The sequence below is a fragment of the Cotesia glomerata genome, linkage group LG10 (assembly GCF_020080835.1).
Source record: "Cotesia glomerata isolate CgM1 linkage group LG10, MPM_Cglom_v2.3, whole genome shotgun sequence".
Classification (NCBI taxonomy): Eukaryota; Metazoa; Arthropoda; class Insecta; order Hymenoptera; family Braconidae; genus Cotesia; species Cotesia glomerata.
In genome coordinates, this window is record NC_058167.1 from 4,708,641 (window position 1) to 4,733,016 (window position 24,376).

The 24,376-nt window shown below is 34.8% G+C and overlaps 1 protein-coding gene across 1 annotated transcript; it reads right to left on the reverse strand.

Moving 5' to 3' along the window:
• Positions 1 to 17,435: 17,435 nt before the first annotated feature.
• LOC123273350 lies at positions 17,436 to 21,368 on the reverse strand. Its single transcript, XM_044740755.1, has one exon. It carries the CDS (start codon positions 21,366 to 21,368, stop codon positions 17,436 to 17,438), a length of 3,933 nt encoding a protein of 1,310 aa, XP_044596690.1.
• Between the last annotated feature and the right edge of the window lie 3,008 nt (positions 21,369 to 24,376).

The window sequence follows — 24,376 nt, forward strand, 5'->3', positions numbered from 1 at the left end:
GTAGAAATCCAACAAACTCTTATTCTATTTTCATTAACACATTGTTTAATGAAATCACCATGGGTTTGTGCCATGTGTTTTCTACTACCTGTTTTCTCTCGTTCTAGTAATTCTAATCTAATTTCATTTACGCTGTTATCGAACATCTTAAGTTTATGACTTCCATCCTTCTTAGTACAGTCGTCTGCTGACTTGTTATCACACCAAATAGTAGTAGGAAATAATGTCTTTCCAATTACAAATCTAATTGCTTTATCTAAAGATATTATCTCTTGACAAGCATCACTCATTGCCAAATATTCTGCTTGACAAGTTGACAATGTAACGTAATTCTGTTTGTGACTTCTCCAAGCAATTACGTCACCAAAAAGTCTAATAATATATCCTCCTGATGACGTGGAGTCATCATTATCTCTGAAACTAGCATCTGAGAAAGCTTCTAAGTCATCTGAGTTACCTGTATATTTCAGGTTTGAATTTACTGTACCTTTCAAATATCTCAAAATTCTTTTAACATCTTTCCAGTCATCTTCGGTAGCACTTAATTGTTTTCTAGCTAAGTAATGTACAGCAAACGATATATCTGGTCTAGTTCCATTTGCTAAGTACATAAAACTTCCAATTGCCTCTCTGTATGGAGCTTTTCTAGTGATTGATGATTGTTCACGTTCAGATGATTCTAACTCTTCCAATTTTCTTCTTTTACTGTTATTTTCAGCTTGTCTAGTAACCATTGGGGTATTCTGCGGGTTACAGTCAGTCATCTTAAATCTGTCTAAAATGCTTTCTATATAGCTACTTTGATTTAATATGATGTATTTCTCTTCTCTATTTCTTTCTATCTCAATTCCAAGAAATTTCTTGGGTTCACCAAGAACTTTCATCTCAAAATTCTTACATAAATGATTTCCAATTTCATCTAACTTCTTTGGATCATTGCTAGCAGCTAAAATGTCATCTACATAAATTAGCAGTACAGCTACAATTCCATTTTTCCTCCAAGTGTATAAACATGGTTCATGTAAATCATTTTCGAGACCAATTTCTTTTACCACTTGATTGAATTTTATATTCCACTTCTTAGGACTTACTTTTAATCCATACAAAGATTTCTTTAATTTAAGTATCTTTGTTTGTTTTGTCTTTTCATCTACATCTAGACCTTCTGGTATCTTCATGTAAATGTCTTCATCTAAATTTCCATAAAGGAATGCAGTTTTCACATCATATTGACAGATTTCTAGATCATATTTATTTACTATTGAAAGTAATGCTCGTATGAGTGATAGTCTAGATACTGACGAATATGTATCTTTTAAATCATAATCATTCTTATCTTTAAAACCTCGACATACTAGTCGTGCTTTATAAAGTACATCTTTATTTACTTCTACTTTCTTTTTAAATACCCATCTTGAATCAATGATATTTAATTTTCCTTCAATTTTACTTGCTTCTTTCAAATCTACGAATTCCCAGACATCATTTTTAGTTATTGAGTCCAATTCATCTTTGATAGCCTTCATCCATTGACATCTTTCACTTGAGTTGCTTGCCTCATCATAGTTAATAGGTTCTTTGTTTAAAGAAGTAATTAAACATCTTATTAATTCTTGTTCATCAATCTTAGATTGATCTTCAGACACGTTGACACTTTTTGCAAAGCTTATGTCTTCAATCAATTTATCTTTTCCAGATTCTTATTTTCTTTTCATCTCACCTCTAGTACATGGTCTAATTTCTTCTGATGAATTCTTCTTTTCAATTAAGTTTTTAACATCTAGTGGATTTTTACGGGGTCTTCCTCTTTTTCTTTGTTCCGGTTTCTCCTTTTCTTCGTTGATTTTGTCTTCTAAATTATTTGGTACATTTTCATCTGACTTCCAACTAATTTCATCTTCAGTTTCTTCTGTTTGTTTATTCTTATATACATCTTTGTACACTAATTTTTCATTGAATCTAATATGTCGTGACTCTAGAAATTTTCCAGTACTTGGGTGCCATAACAAGTATCCTGTGGGTTTATATCCCACCATTACAGCTTTGATTGCTCTCTCGCTGAACTTGTGCTCTGGTTTTGGAATTCTAATATATCCAATACATCCAAATCTTTTAATTTTATCAAAATGACAATTTTTATTCTTATTAAATTTCATCAATGGTACATCATAATCTATAGATTTATGTGGTGTTCGGTTGTATGAGTGAACAGCTGCGTCCACTGCTAACTCCCACATACTCTTGGGTAAACCAGAATCTAACATATAGGTTCTGACTTTTCTCTGCAACGTAGCGTTGAATCTTTCAGAGACTCCATTGTGTTCAGGGGTATAAGGCGGTGTTAATTCTAATTCTATTTTTTCTTTTCTTAAAACCTCTAGAAATTTTCCACCAGTGAATTCTGTTCCTTGATCCGATCTAACGTAGCATACTTTTTCATCTTTGCCGAGTAAATTTCTTGTAGATATTAGAAATTTTTCTAATGTTTCTCCTGATTCATCTTTAGTCTTTACTGGGTATGCTCTAGCTAATCTGGAGTAATCATCTATGTACACATTAATAAATCTTTTGTGTCCTGGGTGTGAAGTTGGTTTTATTGGACCCATCGTGTCCGTATGTATTATTTGTAATGGTCTTGATGCTCGTCTTCTAACTTCTTTAAATGGTAATTTTTGCATCTTTGACATAATACATATTTCACAATCTAGAATTGAATCATCAAATCTAACTTTTTCTAATTTACTGTATACTTTCTGTAACTTCTTGAGATAATTTAATGAAGCATGACCAAGTCTTACATGCCATAACATAGCTTCATTTATTTTACTTGACTCTGTTGTCCCTTGCTCTAATGGATTTGATGTGAATAGCTCTTCTAAATTCTTAATGCTCTCAATGTCATCTAACTTAATTGTATTTCTAGTTATTAAACTAGAATCCCAATTAAACATGTCATCATCTGGATTTTCAGGATGTTGTTCTATTTCTGGAGGTGTTGTAACTTCTTCCTCCCTCCTAATTGAAGAATCCTTGACCTCTATGTTTTCTGAATCTCCCTCCTTCCTTTGTAAATCTACTTCTGATTCATCGGTGTCATCTTCTTGAATCATTACAGCTTTACAACGATAAGTATTGTATTCCCAATCTAATTTGTTTTTGTCGTCGATGTAATTCTTAACTTTGAAGTTCAAGATCCAGTTGGGTTGTTCATATATTCCTTCTAGTATTATTTCTTCTAAATTTTCACTAAATACTCTCAAAGTCTTATCATCTAAATAAATCTTAAATCCTTTATCTACTAATTTTCTTAATGATAATAAATTATCTGATACATCTTTAGCACTGATAACATTTGATAATTTAATTATCTTGTTATCTTGATTCGTGTAGAGCAAAAGATCGCCTTTTCCATCTATTAAAATATCAGCCGATTTATTCTTATTGGCACTCTTAATTACTTTATTTTCACATTTTTCAAAATTGCTTAATATCAATCGATTTTTTACTATGTGATCTGTTGCTCCTGAATCAGCAATAAATTTAATCTCATCTATTAAATCTTCATTTAATAATTTCTTACCTTGTCTTTCATCAGTCACTCTTTTTGCACTTCTACTGTCCCGTTTAGGTGCATTTTGAGCTGACTGTTGATTATTCTTATTACAATTCTTAAAACGTCTATCATTATTATATGGCTTAGAATTCACATTATTTCTAACTTTAATAAAACCTCGTCTATCTAGTTTACCTCTAGATTTTATATAATCATTATTCAAAATCTTACTTTTGAGTCTTCCTTCCTTGCATTCTGCACCTTTGTGATTTTTAATGTCCTGGCAAAAATAGCAAAACCACAAGTCTTTTAACAATGGACAGTCCTCGATTCTATGTCCAGTCTTAGCACATCTGTAACATCTTGTCTTACTGTCAAATTTCGCTGTCTGTGCTTTAACAGCATCATCTCCATCTCCGGTCTTCTTTTCTGCTTCTAACTGTAGAATAAAAGATTTCATTTCATTTAATGTCATCATCTCTTTCGACTGAGATCTCTTAAGAAAATCTGCGGACATTAGTTGAGGAGTTACAGGGGTTATAGCTTGATAAAAAGCTAATCTAATCTCTTGCTCAGTTAATTTTTCTCCATCTCCGCAAGAATCATATTCTCTAATGATCTGGTCAAATCTTTCACAGAAGTCATTGACCTTCTCATTCTTTTTCATCTTAATTGAATACAATCTTTTTCTAACTGAACTTGATGTAAGGTTTATCTGTTCTTTTCTACATTCTTTAATTCTTTTTAAAATTTCTACGGGTTCAGAAATCTCAAGAATTCTCTTGTGATAATTTTCATCTAAATGATTAATAATAATATCTCTAACAAGGCATTTTCTTTTATTATTCATTGAATTTGATAAGTTATTATCATTACTGTTATTTTCATCTATTACATCTAACAAATCACAACTAGTAAGTTCTGATTTTAAATAATCAAACCAGATATTATAGTTTGATTTTTGAGTTAATCTATAATCTCTTCTAACGTTAATCTTACTTTGATTTGATAGTAATGCATCTTTAATTACATTCAAATCTCTAGAGATAGTACTATTCCCATTTGTAACTTCTAAATCATTCTTATTTGGGAAAGTAGGAAATTTATGTGAATTCTTTACCTTTGCTGCTTCTGCTTTAATCTTTTCTCGATCTAACTCTGATTGATAACCTTTTGTCATCACCTTTAGTGCATCTAACATTGCAATAGAGACTTCCTCGAATCTCCTAGCTGTTTTTCCAATTGACGCTGCCATCTCTTGAGTCTGCTTGTTTGACTCCAACATCAACCTCTTCATGTCTTCTAAATTCTTATTACCAAGCATTAACATCTTTTTACTGCTTCTAATCTTAATCTTGGTCTGTTCACTCTTGTCTTTAAAGTCATCATCTGCACCATCATCTTTGCTGTCATTCTTATCATCATCTGTAACATCATCTATATTGTCATCTTTATCTGTAAACATGTAATCTTAATTAGTATCTGGGATTTTCTTAACATCTATACATCTTTATACATCTTTATACATCTAAATAGGCCTCATCTAACTACTCTTAAACACTTTCATCTTTTCTTAAAGTGTGTCTTCTAATTATGTTTACAGCTTCTGAATTATTTTATAGTCATTACTTACTCATCGACTGGCCTGGTTTGACAGGAGTTGAGAAATGTTTCATCCTTTCAAGTGACACTTTTACATCTTTAATGTCACTAGATTTTGTTGACGATTCCGGATTATTACCATTTGTTTGTTGCATTAATCCTTTGCGGAATTGAGACAAACTGTGGAGCGTGTCCTCAGTTTTCTCAGTCTTAATCTGTAATGCTGGGTCCTTCTCAGTATTTCCAGAATCTTGTTCAACATGTTCAAACATCTCCTCACTGTCATTATCATCCAGTAGAGCTTTGTCTGACTCTGACATCTATTTCGGATTTTATGAAACAGAATTTAAATTTAATTAGATATGCATTTAATTAATAATTTATCATCTATCTCTTATTATTAATATTCTAAAATTCTATTCATCTAGTACCCGATACTCTTCTTAATATTGGATCTGTTTCGTACTTCTAAATTAAAATAAACGCACAGCAATTCACTTTAATTTGAATCGCAAGATTGATCATTTACACAGCACCACCTCGAGTATGCACACCTATTCCAACGTATAGTTTTACGCACGGCAATAAAACAACGTTGAAGGCGGTTGATCACGCACACACTCGGGATACATTATGCAAACAAACAACCTCACAAACTATAAGCTACTTGATGCCGAACACAAGCGTCGCATAGCCAAAGTTACCGAAATAGCTTTAATATGTATTTTATATTAATTAATATCACTGACATGTCAAAATACATTTTTTTTATATAATTATTAAAATTAATAATTCACTTTTAAAATTTAATTTAAAACATCTTCTAAAAATCAAAATCTAAACATACTATTGTAATACACGTGATACTCGTGTACTATAGTTATTGTGACGCAGTTGGCCGACATCTTGAATTTTTAGCGTCTACCGGCCTCATTAGCGATTTCATCATCTACTTAAATTAAATCTATTTGTCACCATCTAATATATTAAAAAAATATTTTCAGTCATCTATGAATTTATTTAATTAAATAAATAAACATTTATCAAATCTTTTTAAGTTATCTAAATTAAGCGTCTATTAAAACGTATTCATTACGTTTTATATTTTCTATGCATGCATGCTTTTGTTCATCTATAATTACGTCTTATATTCTTTTATTTATTTTCCAGAATATCTTTTCTAAATAAATATTCATAAATACTCTTACCTTGTGATCAATCACTTTACCCAATTTATTTTTAATAAATAAATCACGTACGCAGTGGAAGCGTGCACTGGGTTATCATAACCTGTCGGGTTTATAAATAAAAGTGGAACACAAGATTGTAGTTTAATCTGAATCTAAGTTTATTTAATCTTCTATTAAATATAAAACACTTCTAAACAATCTTAGCTATCAAGTAAAATACGTATAATAATGTTATCAATATTAATAAGGATGCTTGAGTTGTAACTAGTAGCACACGAACAGTCAAGCGTCCAAGCAACAAGATGTGCAAGCCACAGCGAGCAAGCCGGAGAGAGAGTCGTATGCGCAGCTAGCCTGCGCGTAGACCGACGCTATCTCCGTATAAATCAATATTGATTTAGTTGTCGCTTTGAGCGGCAAATACAAATATAAAGTATATTAAAGACTTAAATAATTAAGTAACTGAACAAGAAAATCTTGTACTCTTAACAGTAATTAAATGTTTAATTAAATTTTGAGTAATTAAAAAATTAATGTTATGTTTTTTGTATTAATAATAGAAAAAAAATGGAAATTATAAATAAAAGAAAAAAATTTTTTTTTTCTGTTAATTTTTCATGTATATATGTTTTTTATTTTAAAGTATAATTTTTAAGAACACATATAAGTACATTTTAAACATAAATTTAATTGAAGTAATTCATAATTTATTCTTGATTATGAAGGTTTGATAAGAAATTCAAACTTGTGATAAGCTGTTCCGAAATAATTCAAGTGAAGTTCTCCTGCTGAGGCCAAATCGATCAGTGAAGTTAACTGCTCTTTATCATCAATGAGCTTCCGGTTGGTTCGATTCGGGAAGAAGATTGAGAACTCGTTTTCCACAATTCCCAAAATTTTTGGTCCATATTTTGTGTTGACTTTCTTAATTTTCGTGATTTGATAAATCTTGTTCAGTTGCAGTTCTTCAAACTTTTTAGTTGGTAAAAAGTTCGGTAAGTTGTTGATTTTATTGATAGCACTCAAATCCATTTTTGAATTATTAAGCTAAGAAATTAATAGAAAATAGTTAATAATAATAGTAGAAATTAGTTATGAAATAGAATAATGAAATAAATGACTTACTTGATTTTCTGTAGAGTACACAAATTTTAAATATTTTTAACAAAAGACACAAGTTTTTTTTAAACTGAACGACTGATTGAAGTAACTGCAGGCAGAGGACTGAAATTTGGAGGCAAGTAAGTATAACTCCCCACCAACGATCCCCTCCCAACGACGACAACACCAAAAACAGGTTTAAACTTGTCGGATGACGTAAAAACATGACGTAATCGAGAGAGGAGGGGGTAAAAACCGTCAAAATTCACGATGATAACGCGGAAAAACAGGTTCAAACTTGTCGGATGACGTAAAAACATGACGTAATCGAGAGAGGAGAGGCTAAAAAACGTTAAAATTCAGAAAAAACTCTTACCCCACGTCGATAAAACAGAAAATCTATTCGGTATCAAACCGACTGTCGATAACATAGATCACCAATTGACATCAAACTTACCTCAAATCGATAAATAAACTTCAATACCTCCATTTTATCCCACCAGAGCGGCGTAAGTATCGATCTTTCTCGCATATACTTATACCACAAGTCATTTGAATATATATAAAATTCATCATCGCATCAAATAAGTGCATATCACATCAACACCAAAGCTGATACACACAGCGAAAAGGTATCAGCTCTGCTGTTGGGGTGGTAGCATTTTGACCTCAACGAAATCAATCAACAAATCGATGATAATCTCTCAACAGTCGGTAAAAATCAATCACCAAATTGATGATAATCCCCCAACAGTCGGTAAAAATCAATCACCAAATCGATGATAATCCCCCAACAGTCGGTAAAAAAAACCGACTAACCAATCGATGATAATCCCCTAACAGTCGGTAAGCAGAGCACAAAAACCCACCATCGGTATCGCAGAAACTCCACAAACAACCGTCGATAAGGCAGAAATACAATGTCAGTACTGCAGAAATCTACTTTATCGGGGCATCAAACCGACCTTGTTTAGCTACTTACATGCCTAAAAATAAGAAAATCTCAATTTTTCAAAATTTATTAATCACAATGATTTCAAATTTTGATCATATCCGAATTTCACATATGAGAATCTCATTCTAAGAGCATGAAGCGTTTTTTTAATTTTTTCGATTTTTTAAGTCAAGTGGTTCAATTGACCCCCTTCTCCCCTATTAAGTGAAAAACAATAAAGAAAATTTAATAACACGATTTAGCCTTTCACCCATCTTCACTGTAAAAAATTTGTTAGACTCGGTGTGGTGTAAATGATTCGGTGTAAAAATTTTTAACACGGACGGTATGAAAATCGCACCAAGTGTAATTTTAAATTTGAACGGTATGAATCCTAAATTTTTTCCTGAAAATTTTTTATTAATTAATATAATTTAATTGTTTAGTTTCAGGCTTGTCCGATATTAGATTATAAATATAAACATGTAGAAATAAATATTTAAAAGTATATTTTTGTTTGTATCATGCTATTTTACCGAGTAAAATAAAATTTTTATAGTTACTCACATCAATTTTTCATATATTTATATATATATATATATATATATATATATATATATTTATATATACATATATATATATATATATATATATATATATATATATATATATATATATATATATATATATATATATATATATATATGAAAAATATATTCAAAATGCATGTGGGTATTCAAATGAAAGCTCTTGATGAGTGTAACATCGGAATGAGCTTATATCTTCAAAAACCTCAATAGTTAAAAAAGGACAATGCAATTTAACAAAAGTCATTATTTAATAAAGCAATATTTTATTTATTTATAGTTCACAAGTCACGACAGTCACATAGTGACTGCATGGTTACTAGTAATAGTTATTAAATATGCAAAGTTATAAATAATAACACGGAATAGTGTAAAACAGTAAATTACACCGTGTTAAATTTACACGAGTGAAAATTTCACACGGAAGAAATTTTACACCGACTTTTCACACTTACACGACGGTGTAAAAGTCTCTGGGTCCAACTTTATACCGAAATTTTTTACAGTGTTTGCAGCTTCCCGCTAATTGCAAATTCTTTTGAGTTTTCTAAGCTTAAAGACATAATTATTTAATCCTTTCAAGCTCCTTGAGCTCTAAGTCTATTAGAAAGTTAATGGAAATTTTTCTACTTTTCAAATCGCAATAACTTTTAAACAAATTAATCGTTTTTCATACAGTTGACATTTAATGAGGGTTGTTGAAAGCTATAACAGAATCCAAAGCACAAATTCATTGGAACAAAAATTTCTGAATCATTTAAAAAACTTAGTTTTTTAGATATTTTTCGACGACAATATCTTAAGAACAAATCAACAAATTTCGGCCGGATTCGGTGACGATTGACGGAGTTTTTAAGTAAATTTTAGTAACCTCTTATAACTTTTGAACGGCTTGACCGATTTTATCACCATTGGCGCCATTCGAAAGGGCTTGACCAAACTTAGATTTTGAATACAATTTGGACCGATTCGAACTGGTAGAATTTGAGAAATCTAAAAAAAACTACAAAAAAAATGATTTTTTCAGAATTTCTATTAAATTTTCACCGTAATTACATATAAAGGACATTTAAAAGTATGTATATTAAATTATTAAAAGATATAGTGAGAAAAATCATTTTTTACGGATCCTCCATAAATCCACGGAAACTATGTTTCTATGAAAAAAATGTTTTATTTACCCAAAAATGACAATGTCTTTAAATTTAGTACAATAGGGTCTATTTTTTCCGGAACTATTTTTCGGGATTTCCTAGAACATAGTAGAAGTTTACTGCTATCATCAGTGGTGGCGTCAATGCTCATTGATGAAATTACTGATACATTTATTAAAAATAATGGAGTTCTCATAATATAACAACAGAGACTATGTGCCAAACAACTTGTTTGACAACTACATTGGATCATAGACAAAAACATTAAATTTCTTGGAAAAAATGTTAAATAAGACCTTAGCTACAGTAGATTAAATACCAACGATAGTGTAATAATAACAGGGAAGAGTACACTCTTGTACTCTCTTCCATATATTTAATTGTGATATTTTCGACGCATTTAAGCAGAATTAAAATAATGGCATCTAGTCTTTAGCCGATTTAGGCAACCTTACCATATCTGCTCATAAAGTGCGAAACTATATTAGTATTCAAGAGATCTGCTAGATATATAACATCAAACAAAGAAAGTAAACAACGAAAAATTAGTGATAGCGACATTCCAACTTAGCTCAGAAAAACAAATAAAAATACAAATGAAACAGTCGTTAATTAAATACTTAGACTATCATTAAATGCCTAGCAAAATCCTTCAAACACCTAGACATACAGATTTCCAAGGCGAGATTTTTCTCTTGAATATTTGTTACTCATTTTAAATTATTTTAGCACGCAATTATACATATTGAATGAAAGAAAATAGTTCAATATTATTTGATCTTCCCATTTGACATGATCGTCAATAAAAATATTAATGAAAATTTATTATCAAGACATTTAATTTTTTGGAGCAAGAGAAAAATTTTCTCCAGACAAGAAAATTTACTTCTGTCGAGAACTTAATTTTTTGGAGCAAGAGAAAATTTTTCTCAAAACAAGAAAACTTTCTTGATTTGAATAAATTGACTTGGATCAAGATACGTATTTTTTGAAGCAAGAGAATTCATTTTGTTGGGATAAGTGAAATTTCTTGTGTCAAAAAAAAATTTTTTTTTCGCCCAAGAAAATAATTAGGAAGAAAAATATTTTCTTGGCTCAAGTGAACCTTTTTTTTGGGTGATTTTAAAATAAATCTTTGCTTCTATTTGCATTCTTGAAGCTGTAAGAAATAACTAAACCTCTTCTTTCATAAATGTTTATCAATGTTCAAGTGAACCATTCTTTCTGTGTAAGAGCTACACAGATCTCAAACGACTTTAAAGTAAAAATTTGTTTTCCTATCAGAGGCGAATTAAGCTACCACCAAAACAAAACATTTGCTTAGTATGAAAGTTAAAAAGTTCCGCAGTAGATCACCTTAAAGTTGGACTCAATATTTGCTCAACAATCGTGAATATGTATGTATCTGCAGTAACTCATACACATTTTTCGATACAAAATCACATCAAAGTTTCCAGATACATGCTGACACGAACGGTTTTGAATTGCTACGAAAAGTAATCAAAAATTTCTCTGTTAAAATTCTCAATTATCAGCGGAAAGTTAAAAAAATATTATTTGAGCAATTATGACAAACACTATTGCACAAAGTTGAAAATCTGTTTGAAAAAAGTAAGAACGAAAAACATGTCGTACTTGCATAAAATGGAACAAACAGGGTAGAATTGTTGATGTGAGTATAATTGTTTTGAGCGCATTACGACTCGCCAGCTCAAAATCTAAATGTATGATGGGATCCAGCTCCTTTATGTTTGGAAACGTCGAACATAAAAAATCGAAAATTTTTTCGTATGCTGTTGTAGATTTTGATGTCATAAGAGCATACATAAACGGTATTGCCTGTAGTGAAAGAATACATTGATAGTTATTATGATAATCGTTTAGTTCTTCAGTCACCTTTTTTTGTAGTACAAGGAAAAAATAAATAATCATTTTCTGATTCTTTCCCCCATAATTCTATTTTAGCGCAGATTTACTTTGACTGAAAAAAAGACAAAAATTCGCATAATTAAAGATATTTAGATAACTTTGTGTGTGTGTGTTTTCGTGCGTGTGCGTGTGCGTGTCTGTGTGTGTGTGTGTGTGTGTGTGTGTGTGTGTGTGTTCGTTTCTGCACACAAGTGTGTGTAAGAAGCGTAAATGAGACCAAGCAACCTCTGCGAGATACGGTTTGGGTAACGCTAATGCCTTCGGTAAGACAGCAATCGAAAAAAATCGTGAAAAGTTTGAAATAGATCTCGAAAATTTTCAAAAACAATTGAAATTTTTTATTTTTTTTTTTTTAACTTCCCGCTAAGAAAATCGAAGATTTACAAAAATCGAGAAGTTATAAGTTTAACCCCCTTTTCGAAAATCGCGTTTTCATCAAATCTTGACGTTTTGAGGTCCTAGGAAGCTTCCCTGAAGGTTTTCGCCCGTATATCTGTATGTATGAATGTGTGTGTGTATGTGTGTCTGTGTCTGTGTATGTGTATGTATGTAACCCTTTTATATCTTTTCAACGTCTTGACCAATTTGATCACGGGTGGCGCCATTCATAAGGGTTCGACTAAACTTAGATTTTGAATACAAGTTGGACCGATAGATTTAGAGAAATCTTAAAAAAACTGCTAAGAAAAATTTTTTCAAACGTGGTTTTTCTTTTAATAACTTTCAAACGGCTTGACCGATCAATTTCAACAACCAATCGACTCTTAACATCAAAAAACCACATCGATCGCCACCAAGCCGGTCAAAATTGGTTGATTCGTTTGTGAGTTATCGTTGACGAAAGAAAACCGAAAAACGTGATTTTTCGGAATTACTTCGACATTCCTAGTTTGATCAATTCAAACTTGGAGATTCTTTATGAGGCTTAAAAAACTGCGTCGAATGCTGCCAACCGCGTGAAAATCGGATCATTCACTCAAAAGTTATTGCGGTTTGAAAATTCAAAAAATTGTGTTTTATTAAATTGCTATTAGAGTTTTGAGCTCAGAGAGCGCAAAATGACACAAAAATCATATTTTTGAGCTCAAAAACATAATGTGTAATTTTGAGCGCTTAAGTACGAAATGAGCGGAAAGTTGCAGAGATGGCCTTTAGGGTCAACTGTCGTCCTAATTTTTTTTTCAAATTTCTTAAACCGTTAATCTCTTTGATCAAAAAAATAAAGATTTTTGAGAAAAATAAATTTTTCTCATTGAAAAAATGAATAAAAATCGCAAAATTACTCATAATGGTGATTTTTGCGAAAACAAAGAATGTGAAGCTCCGGGGCATTATGAAAAAAAAATCGCAGTGCTTTGAATTTTTCAGGGATTTCAGAGGACACTTTGAGGTAAAAAAATTACCGACGATATTTTTCGTTCATCCATTTTATCTAAAGTTATACCAAGTTATCCAAATATCCTTAATTATACGAATTTTTGTCTTTTTTTCAGTCCGAGTTTTCAATTAAAAAAATTTTTTTTTTCAAAAGTCGTTTACAGTTTTATATAGAAAGTTTTGTGTAGTTTTTAAAACTCTCCTTAGATTTCGTATACGATCATTATTTCCAGAGTTATTGATTATCAAAGTCAAAAAGAACTTTTTTGCTTTGATTGACGATAACTCCGCGGCGAATCATCGTACAGGCTTTTTGATTACGTCAAATTAGAGGGTATTAAATTTTCTAAAAGAGCTTTGGAAAGAAACTATGAAATAGTATATTACACACCTAGGGAAGTAAAGTAAGAAATGTCTCAGATCGAGGCGAAGCCGAGGTCAACAAACATGTGATCTGAGGTTTTCTTATTTACTTCCTGAGGAGTGTATGCTATTCTTTTGCTCGACGAAAGCAGAAAGTGGCAACTTCGTTAAGTGCAGCGGGTCGAAAGTTGACGCTTTCTGCCCGTCGAGCAAAAAAAAAATTTTTTGAAGCCCGCAGATATTTTTTTAGACGAGAAAAAATTTGGAAAAAATATGAAAAAATCATGTGGCTGCCCCAGGAAAATCATGTGGCAGCCACGTGAAAAAATCATGTGGCTGCCCCAATTTTTTTTTTGCGTGTGTATATGAAATTATTTAACTTACATGATTACCGATGTACATCATGACTATTAAAAACTGGCGTGTTTTTATACGAGCGGGACGGATATTAAATGTCGCATCAATGCAAAATTCAACTTTGCCTTTCTCCGACAACAGCAATAGTTTTTTCATAAACTCGGAATCATAGAAAACAATCGAAAGATCACGTCCAGATCCAACTTCTTCGGTATCAATTTTCCCATACTTATATTTAAAATAGTTCTTCTACTGATCACTATTCAAAATTTCTGCGTAGTGAGACAAGTTTTTGGGGTGTGGTGGCTGAACTTTCGATCTGCTTCGATGCATCGTGCATCTTGTATTGCAGAACGCGACTGGTGGACTATCGTCATGACTGTCAAATTGAAATGAAAAAAATTAAATGAAAATTTTCGGTATTTTTTAAAAATATCTTCGAGAATTCTTAATGTTAGAATTAGGTAGGGCCTTTTAAATAAACAATACCAATTAATAGTTAAGAGTATTTATTAATATGTGCATCCGCACGTTACCAAAACTCAATCGGAAGTAACTGGTGGTACAGTTCTCAAATCTCATCTCAAGCAGGGATCATGACATCACATGACCTCCCCACTACTCATGGGGTAAGACGGTTAGGCGTTACTTCCAACACTTAACCAATCAATATCAACTTACACATTTTATTTTAGTGCTTTAAGAACTGCGTCGAATGAATTTTCAAAAAGGAAAATCCAACGAAGCATTCAAAAGTTATAGTTGTTTGAAAATTCACAAAATTTTGTTTTTCGGTATTTTTTTAAGATATCTTCAAGAATTCTTAACCAATCAATACAAACACACATTTTCTTTTAGTGCTTTAAAAACTGCGTCGAATGCTTTTTTAGAAAAGAAAATCGTACTACGCATTGAAAAATTATACACAGAAAAAAAAATGTTCTTGAATCAAGTATATAATTATGAAGAACTTGATACTCCTGATTTGAGTAGAAAAATTCTTGATTTAAGAAAATTTTTATTGATTTAAGGAAATTTTACTTGATTCAAGAATTTTTTATCTTGATTGAAGACAATTACACTCTTCAAAATTATACTCTTGATTCAAGAATTTTTATCTAAATAATATCTTCGCGACAAGATTCAGAGAAGCTTTCTTCGATCTCAAAAAAGAAAGATACTAACGAATGAGTTAAATAATAAAAACTATAATACATGTAAAAATTTAAACAATATTGAATAGATTTGAGCTTTAAAGAAATTAATTTACGATCATACTGTAAAAATAATCAAACCTTCTACGAACTGTTGCAAAAACGTTATTGAGATCATCACCAAAAGCGGACGAGGCTTTTCTTAGTTTCTTGTGGAAAGCTCGTTCTGATTTCAGGGTCTCACTTACACGATGGTTATGTCCATTTTTAATTGGACCAAATTTTCCATCTAAGCCGAAAGTACTCTTTGCATTGCACTTAATTTGGCCATCACCAGGCCTGCGACGATGTTTGCATTCAAGCAAGCTGCAGTAAAAGAAAATTACTGTAGCTGCAGATTAGGAAAGAGCATAGATTATAAATCAATAAAACTTGAACCAACACCACAACTGTTTTTACACGAAAAAAAGTAAACTGTAGTAAATAATAGTCGATTTATAATAAGTAATCATCAACTGCTAAAAATTACCATTTCAAACAGTAAAATCGTGATTTTACTATTCACTTCATAATATTTATGATTTAAACGCTACAATTTATTCTTTACATGAAAGAAAATACTATTTCAAACAGTACACAGAAAAAATAATGTTCTTGAATCAATTACATAATTTTGAAAAACTTAATATTCTTGATTTGAGTAGAAAAATTCTTTAACTAATAAATTTTTTTTGATTTAAGGAAATTTTACTTGATTCAAGAATTTTTCTCTCGAATCAAGTTAATTTTTTTTTCAGTGTAATATTCGCTATGTGAATGTCGAAAATGGTAAAGTATAATAATTACGAATTTAGACTTTGATATTTATCATTTCGTACCTAAAAAATGACCGCATGATAAGTAAAAAATATAAACTACAGATACTAAATTTTTTGTAGAAGCAACGACAATATTTACAAAGTAAAAATGGTAAATTTTAAACGCAACGCTAAAATTAAACTATAATTATTTAGCTTGGACTGTAAAGTGTATATTTTAAAAGTAGAATTTTTACTGTTTCAAATTTTAAATTCTCCCAGAGTGAGACCCCCTTCTCCTCATCTGAGTTCCCCCTTCTTCTTATAGTATCGGCTATATTGAAATGGCAATTTTCACTGTTTGAAACTGTTATTTTTTTAGATGAAAGAATCGTTATTTACTATAGTGACCATGATAATTGTTAATAATTTATTATGACCAGGTCAGTCTGCATGAATGTTCCGCAGTAAATCATTAAATAGAAAAAATTTTTTATTACTTACGCGATTGGTAGATTGTCTCTAAAGGTGTACGAGCTGATATTGAAAGGAAAACCATCAATTAGTCTTTCCTCACCATTTTCCGCAAACAATGATTTCAATTTATCCCTCGTTTCTTCGTCAACTTCTCTCTTTTCTTTTTTTTTTTTACCAGTACCAGCCATCACTAACTTATATTTTTTTTCTGATATTTAAAAAGCTTACAAAATGATTATATTAAATGATTTTTTATCCAACTCAGATTAACACAAAATGGTAACGTACGAAGCGGTAGCTTGTTAAAACGCAGTGATTATAAAACAAAAGCGCAACAGTTTTGTTTATAATGAACTAAGGAACGGAGAGAAGTTATTCAGATGATCATGTTTAGAAAGTGTTGAAAATTTGCTATTAACTAAGCAATTAACTATGCTTTGCCAGCCTTGCTCGCTGGTTGTAGAGTAGTCACTGCTTCGCTGTTGTAGTTGAAGGCACTGGAACGACTGGTTGAGGCCCGCTGCGTTGTTACTTATATACTTTCGTTGCGGGTAGTGGGGGAATAATGTGAGCGCCAATGAGATGGCTCGTTCGAGGTGACGGTGGAGGGGATGGTTTAACCAATGAGAGAGCTTCAGTAAAGTTGTAGACTTAGGTACCGGAAAAGGCGCGGACCGTGGAGAGAGCGTCTGTCAGCTAGTTTTGAGTTACAGCTCGTTGTTAAGGTTTTAAAAGTCTTTGGCTTGTTGCGTACGATTAAGATGGTTCACAAATTTTCAACATTCTCCTCCCCAAAATTCAGAGTTTATGCAGAATTTTCCTTCTTCTCAGGTTTTTTTTTTTTTTTTTTTTTTTTTTTTTTATGGAGAATCTTCTTGATGCGGTACTAATGGGAGAAGAGCTAGCTTAACTATTGGTCTGGTAAGAGCAGTTGTAGCAGTTTTAAGTGTTACAACTCTAGTGAGACCATCTTTTCCGGGGTGCAGCTGGACTACTCGAGCTAAAGGCCACTTTGACGGTGGATATCTTTCGTCAGTTATTAATACGAGAGAGCCAATCTTGATATCGTCTGCTTGATGGTGCCATTTTGAAATCGTTTGATGAGCCATAAGGAACTCTGTTGACCATCGATCCCAGAACTGCTGGAATCTCTCTTGAATGCGTTGAAAATGAGATAGTCGATTTTCACTTATGGAAGTAAGAGAAGGTTCCGGGACTGCGTTGAGTGGGGCTCCTCTGATAAAGTGACCCGGCGTGAGAGCTGAGAGGTCGTTTGGATCATCTGATAGTGCGCTCAGTGGTCGTGAATTTAAAACTGCTTCCACTTGTGCGAGAAAGGTTGAGAAGTCTTCAAAGGTGAAGCTCGTGTCAGAGAGGGACCGTTGGAGATGACGTTTTACTGACTTGACAGCAGCTTCCCATTTTCCACCCATGTGTGGAGCTGCTGGTGGGTTGAATTTCCAGTCTACTCCATCGTTAGCTAGGAGACGATGCATGTCCTTCGAGCTTTGAGTGGCTTTCGAGAATAGACGTTGGAGTTCTTTATCAGCTCCCTTGAAATTTGTTCCACAATCACTGTGTAGAGTCTTACAAAGTCCTCGTCTACTTGTAAACCTTCGAAATGCTTTTAGGAAGCCTTCTGTTGAGTAGTCTGAGACAAGTTCCAGATGTATAGCTGACGTTGAGAAGCACACGAAGACTGCTATCCATCCTTTAAACGTCTTAGTTCCTCTGCCTTGGAAGGTCTTTAAAGTTATTGATCCAGCATAATCAACTCCAGTTGTTTCAAATACCAGTGATGGAGTGACTCGAGACGCAGGAAGGGGTGCGATTCGTTGTTGAGTTCTCACAGCTCGAATTCGAGCACACACTAGGCAGCGTTGAATGAATGACTTGATAGGAGCTCGGCCCCCCAAAATCCAGCATTGACGTCGCAGATATGTTAGTGTCAACTGTGTCCCGCCATGTAGAGTTCGTGTATGAGCGTCAGCGATGAGAAGTTCAGAAAGCTTGCATTGACGAGGTAGTATGAGTGGGTGTTTGCTTTCCTCATCGAGTAGAGAATTTTGTAAGCGACCTCCAACTCTTAGCAAGCCTTGATGATCTAATCTGGCTGTTAGTCGAGAGAGGGCATGGGACTTTGGTAACTGTTTCCCTGAATTGATGGTGCTGATCTCTGAAGAAAAGTATGCTTGCTGGGTAGTTTTTATCCAAAAAATTCTGGCTTTTTCTAGATCAGCTGGACTTATCGGTGAGATGGACACGCTTGAGTTTGGAATTCTTCGGAAGCAGGAGATGGCTCGTTGACATAATGCAGTTATTCGTAGAAGCTTTTGTAGATCCTTGTGGAAAGTATCTACACATGGTAGGTCAATAAGGTCCCAGACAGTAGGTTGGATAATAGCTGCTAGAGAGATGCCAGGTCGCTCTTCTAGGTCTTCAGTAGGAGATGGAGCTATAGATGTTGGCCAATGCTCAGGAGATTTCGCTAACCATGGAGGTCCAGACCACCACAGAGGATGGTTAATAAGTTGATGAGCGTCTAGTCCTCGAGAGGCACAGTCTGCTGGATTAAGTTTTCCTGAAGTGTATCTCCAGTTGGCGTTTGGTAATGCTTGATGAATAGAGGCGACTCGGTTGCCAACATATTCCTTCCATTTCATGGGATTATTTTTTACCCATGCGAGCGTTATAGACGAGTCAGTCCATAAGAAAACTGGGATGTCCTGGATATCTAAAGTTGATTGAATGTGTCTCATGAGATGTGAAAGAAGGGCTGCAGCAGACAGTTCAAGTCTGAGGATAGTCAACCGCTTGATTGGAGCTACTTTAGTTTTTGAGCATACTAGTGTGACTTTTGAGTTCCCTTCTTGGTTGGTTACTCTAAGATAGACAACTGCAGCCATTGCTAGCTGGGAGGCATCAGAAAAGCCGTGCAATTGTACAGAATAGGAGTCTGATTGAAGTTGGACCCACCTTGGGACTTGTAACTCAGTGAGTTTCGAGATATCTTCCCGAAACTTGGTCCATTGGTTAATTGTGTCCGGGCAAAGTGGCTCATCCCAGCTCAACTTTTCCAACCATAGCTGTTGAAGCAATATCTTGGCTCGAATGACAACCGGTGAGATTAGGCCTAATGGATCAAAGAGCTGAGCTACCTCTGAGAGAATCGCTCTCTTTGTTATTGCTCCCCGTTCAGATGTGCTGCCTTGAAACGTAAACGCATCTTGAGAAGACGACCACGATATGCCTAGGACTTTAGACAATGGTTCGTTGAACGTGTAAACCGTTGATTTGTCTATCAATTGAGATGCCGATGGGATTATGAATTCTTGACTATTACTTTTCCACTTGTCTAATGGTAGGCATGCTGATGCACACATACTGTTCAGTTGCTGAGCAATTAAGTTGAGATGTTCAATTGAATCAGCTCCACCAGAGATGTCGTCTACGTAGCTACCTTTTAAAATAGAATCTACTGCCAATGAATAGTTCTCTCGTTCGTCTTCTATTAGTTGGATAAGCGTTCTACAAGCTAGGTACGGAGCAGAACGAGTACCATACGTAATTGTCTTCAGTTGATATGCTTGAACATCGAGCTGTTTGTTGACCCAGAGAATGCGCTGCAAGTCCCAGTCGTCTGGATGGACCTCTACTCGACGAAACATTTTCACTATGTCAGTCATGAATATGTACTTGTGACGTCTGATCCAAAGTAACACGTCTATAATGTTTCGTTGTGTCTTTGGACCAGTGTGCTGTATGTCATTTAGGGATACTTGGGACGTGGTTTTGCAGGAGCCATTGAACACCACTCTGAGTTTCGTAGAAATGCTTTGTTCCCGAAGAACTCCGTGGTGAGGTAGATAATAAACGTGTTGTGGCTCAGGATCGTCTTTGGGGACGGATACCATATGTCCTAAGGTCTCGTACTCCTGCATAAAGTCAAAGTAGCGTTGGTTAAGTAATTCATTGGAGTCTAAACGTTTAAGAAGTCTTAAAAGACATCTGTAAGCTGTATGTCTAGAATCTCCAAGTTGCGAGACGTCTGAGGACAGTGGAATGCGTACAACATAGCGGCCTTCGGAATTTCTTGAGTGCGTGCTGACATAGTGATCCTCACATTGGGTGTCGAGTAAACTCCAGGATGGTTTTGCTGGTTCTGGGACTTCTTCTTGGACCCAGAATCGGTTGAGTGAGTCTTGAAGCTGGTCATTTGTTACTATATGCAAGGATCGTAGTGCTTGATCACTAAGCTGAGATGAAGCTGGTCCTAGAAAGGCCCATCCAAAAACTGTGTGAATAGCAATTGGTTCATCCAAGTGGCTCTTGATGATTTGAGACGGCTCAAGAATACAATTGAGGGTATCTGCTCCAATGAGAACGTCCATATTTCCAGGTTGTAAAAAGTCTGGATCGGCTCGTTCTAATGTGTTTAAATGGGGCCAATGTTGGTCTGGAATGGCCACTGATGGGATTCGAGAGGTGATCTGAGGCAACGCGTAAGCGCGGATACAGACTTGTTTGTTAGAGTTGCATGACTGTAACAATAGTCTCGTCTGGCCACTAGTTGTGTTAGACCTTTGGTTACCAACACCCATGATGGGAATCTCTGCGGCTTGACAGTATAACTTGGCCCTTTTTACTATATTGGTTGAAACCAGCGTTAGTTCAGATCCAGGGTCGATGAGAAGGCGAACTGATGTTGTAGTTTGATCTGGAGAGACTATGACGGCCTTGCAAGTAGCGAGAAGAACTGTTGATCTAGTGTCAGTTGCTGCCAGAGTTACCATGGTTGACTCAGTGTTTATCTGTTCGGACTGAGATGTCTTGATTTTAGTACTTAGTTGAGATGACTGTAAGCTTTGAGTGCCTAACTGGAGATGGCTTTCTTTCTTGAGAGGACTGGCTTGATTCTGTGAGGTTTGCCCTGATTGTCATTGAGGTGAGGCTTCTACTACTGTCTCGGTCTGAGGTGACTGAGCTAGGGAGTTCAGTCGGTCTGAGAACGCGGCTAACGAGGTTCTGGATGGATGTGGAGCAGGAGTCTTATTATAGAGTCCATGCAGCAGTGTGTGATGGCGGCTCTGGCACGTTTTGCAGGATTGCGGGTTGTTGCATTTATATACGTTGTGTCGTCCCAGGCAGTTGTAACATAATCGCTCCGTTTTGACGATGTGCAATTTTTCGTCATCGGACATTGCAGCAAAGTCTGGACAGAAAGCCAAATAGTGACTCTTGCCGCAGCACTTACAGTTGTTATTTAAGTCATTGACATAAGGCTTCGATTCTCTTTGAGCTGACGTGCCCAGGTGCTCAGCTGCAACGTGATGTACCTTCGCTGATTGAGCTGGCCTCTTGTCCTGTCTTGTTGGCTTTGGAGATGGTTTGCCTTGGGACTCGATACTTTCAAGTGCTCTAGCAGCACCAGTGAGGAAATTAGTAAGCTGTTCTCGTGATGGATAGTCCGTTGTAGATCCGAGATGCATCTCCCAATCTTCCCTTGTCTTCGTATCTAGGTGTTGTGTCATGAGATGAACTATAACAGGATCCCACTCAGCTATTGGGATGCCCAGTGCTTTCAATGAATTAGTTGTCTCCGAAACCGTGTTGAGAAGGGAGTTGAGAGTACTTGAGGATCGGGAGCCTGGTGTCTGAACACGAAACAGTTTGTCTAACTGCGCTGAGATGAGAAGTCTCTTGTTCTCGTATCTGGCAACGAGCATGTCCCAGGTGACTTGGAACGAGTCTGCAGAAATCTGGATGTTCGAGATGAGGCTTGCTGCATTTCCAGAGAGGCTGTTGCGTAGGTGGACAAACTTCTCAGCGTTGGAGATGGATGTATTCTGGTGTTCAGAAAGAAATAATTCTGCTGTTTAAATATAGAATAACGATTTAAAATTTATAATTCATAAGTATTATGAACCCTGAAAAATTATTTGGAGTCAAAAACTACAGAGACAAAAACTTGAGGTACTCGCTCATACTTAGTCCGGGTCCAGACGGGCTACCGGTCCACAAAATAATTATTTTAAATTTTTTGGAGCAAAAAACTACGGAATAAAGTACCTGGGGTACTCGCTCACACACGGTTCGGGTCCTGGAGTGCTCGTGGGTCATCAAATAATTATTTAACCCTTCGTTGGTCGCGTCTTTTTTAGTTTCTCGAGTCAATAACTTTGGATTGAGAGAAGTACCTGGGGTACTCGCTCTACCAGTTCCGTTCATAGAGTGCTCCTCGTATGCTAAATGATTTTCAAAATTTTTAAAAGCAAAAAACTACGGAGTAAAGTACCTAGGGTACTTGCTCATACTCGGTTCGGGTCCTGGAGTGCTCGTAGTCCATCAAATAATTATTTAAAATTATTTGATGCAAAAAACTATGGAGGGAAGTACCTGAGGTAATCACTCATACTCGGTTCGGGTTCTTATTAATTTTTAAGATTAAAAAAAATTTTTAATTTTTAGAAGTAAAAAACTTTGGATAAAAGTACTTGGAATAATCGCCGATACTCTGTTCGGGTCTTAGAGTACTCTTGGCTCATCAAATAACTATTTAAAGTTATTTGGCGCAAAAAACTACGAACGGAAGTACCTAGGGTACTCGCTCACACTTAGTTCGGGTCCTGGCGTGCTCCAGGCTTAGTAAATAACTAATAAAAATTACTTGCAGCTAAATACTACGAAGAGAAGTATCTGGGTAGCTCCTCATACTCGTCCTGGATTAAAATCAGTTTTTAAGGAAGAGGAAAAAAAAAATTTTTAAATTTGAAGTCAATAACTTTGGAGGAAAATACCTGAGGTACTCGCTCATTATCGGTTCCGTCCCTAGAGTGCTCCTCGTATGTTAAATGATTTTTAAAAATTATTTGGAGCTAAAAACTACGGAGAAAAGTACCTAGGGTACTCGCTTATACTCGGTTCGGGTCCTGGGGTGCTCGTGGTCCATCAAGTAATCATTTAAAATTATTTGGAGCAAATAACTATGGAAGGAAGTGCCTGGGGTACTCGCTCATTGTCGGTTCCGTCCCTAGAGTGCTCCTCGTATGTTAAATGATTTTTAAAAATTATTTGGAGCTATAAACTACGGAGAAAAGTACGTGGGTTACTCGCTTATACTCGGTTCGGGTCCTGGGGTGCTCGTGGTCATCAAGTAATTATTTAAATTATTTGGAGCAAAAAAGTACGGAGGGGAATACCTGGGGTACTCGCTCATACTCGGTTCGGGTCTTGGAGTGCTCGTGGTCCATCTAATAATTATTCAAATTTATTTGGAGCTGAAAACTATGGAGGAAAATACTTGAGGTACTTGCTAATACTTTGTTCGGGTCCTGTGGGGCTCCGGACTTATCAAATATCTATTTAAAACTATTTGGAGCAAAAAACTACGGAGGGAAGTACCTGGGGTACTCCTAGGGTACTCGCTCATTTTCGGTTCGGGTCCTGGAGTGCTCATAGTCCATCAACTAATTATTCAAAATTATTTGGAGCAAAAAACTACGGAGGAAAGTACCTGGGGTACTCGCTCATACTCGGTTCGGGTCCTGGAGTGCTCGTGGTCCATCAAGTAATTATTTAAAATTAATTGGAGCAAAAAACTATGGAGGGAAGTACCTAAAGTAATCGCACATACTCGGTTCCGGTCCTGGAGTGCTCCTGGTTTATTAAATAATTATTTATACCTATTTGGAGCAAAAAACTACGGAGGGAAATACCTGGGGTACTCGCTCATACTCGGTTCGGATCCTGGAGTGCTCGTGGTCCATCAAGTAATTATTTAAAATTATTTGGAGCAAAAAAC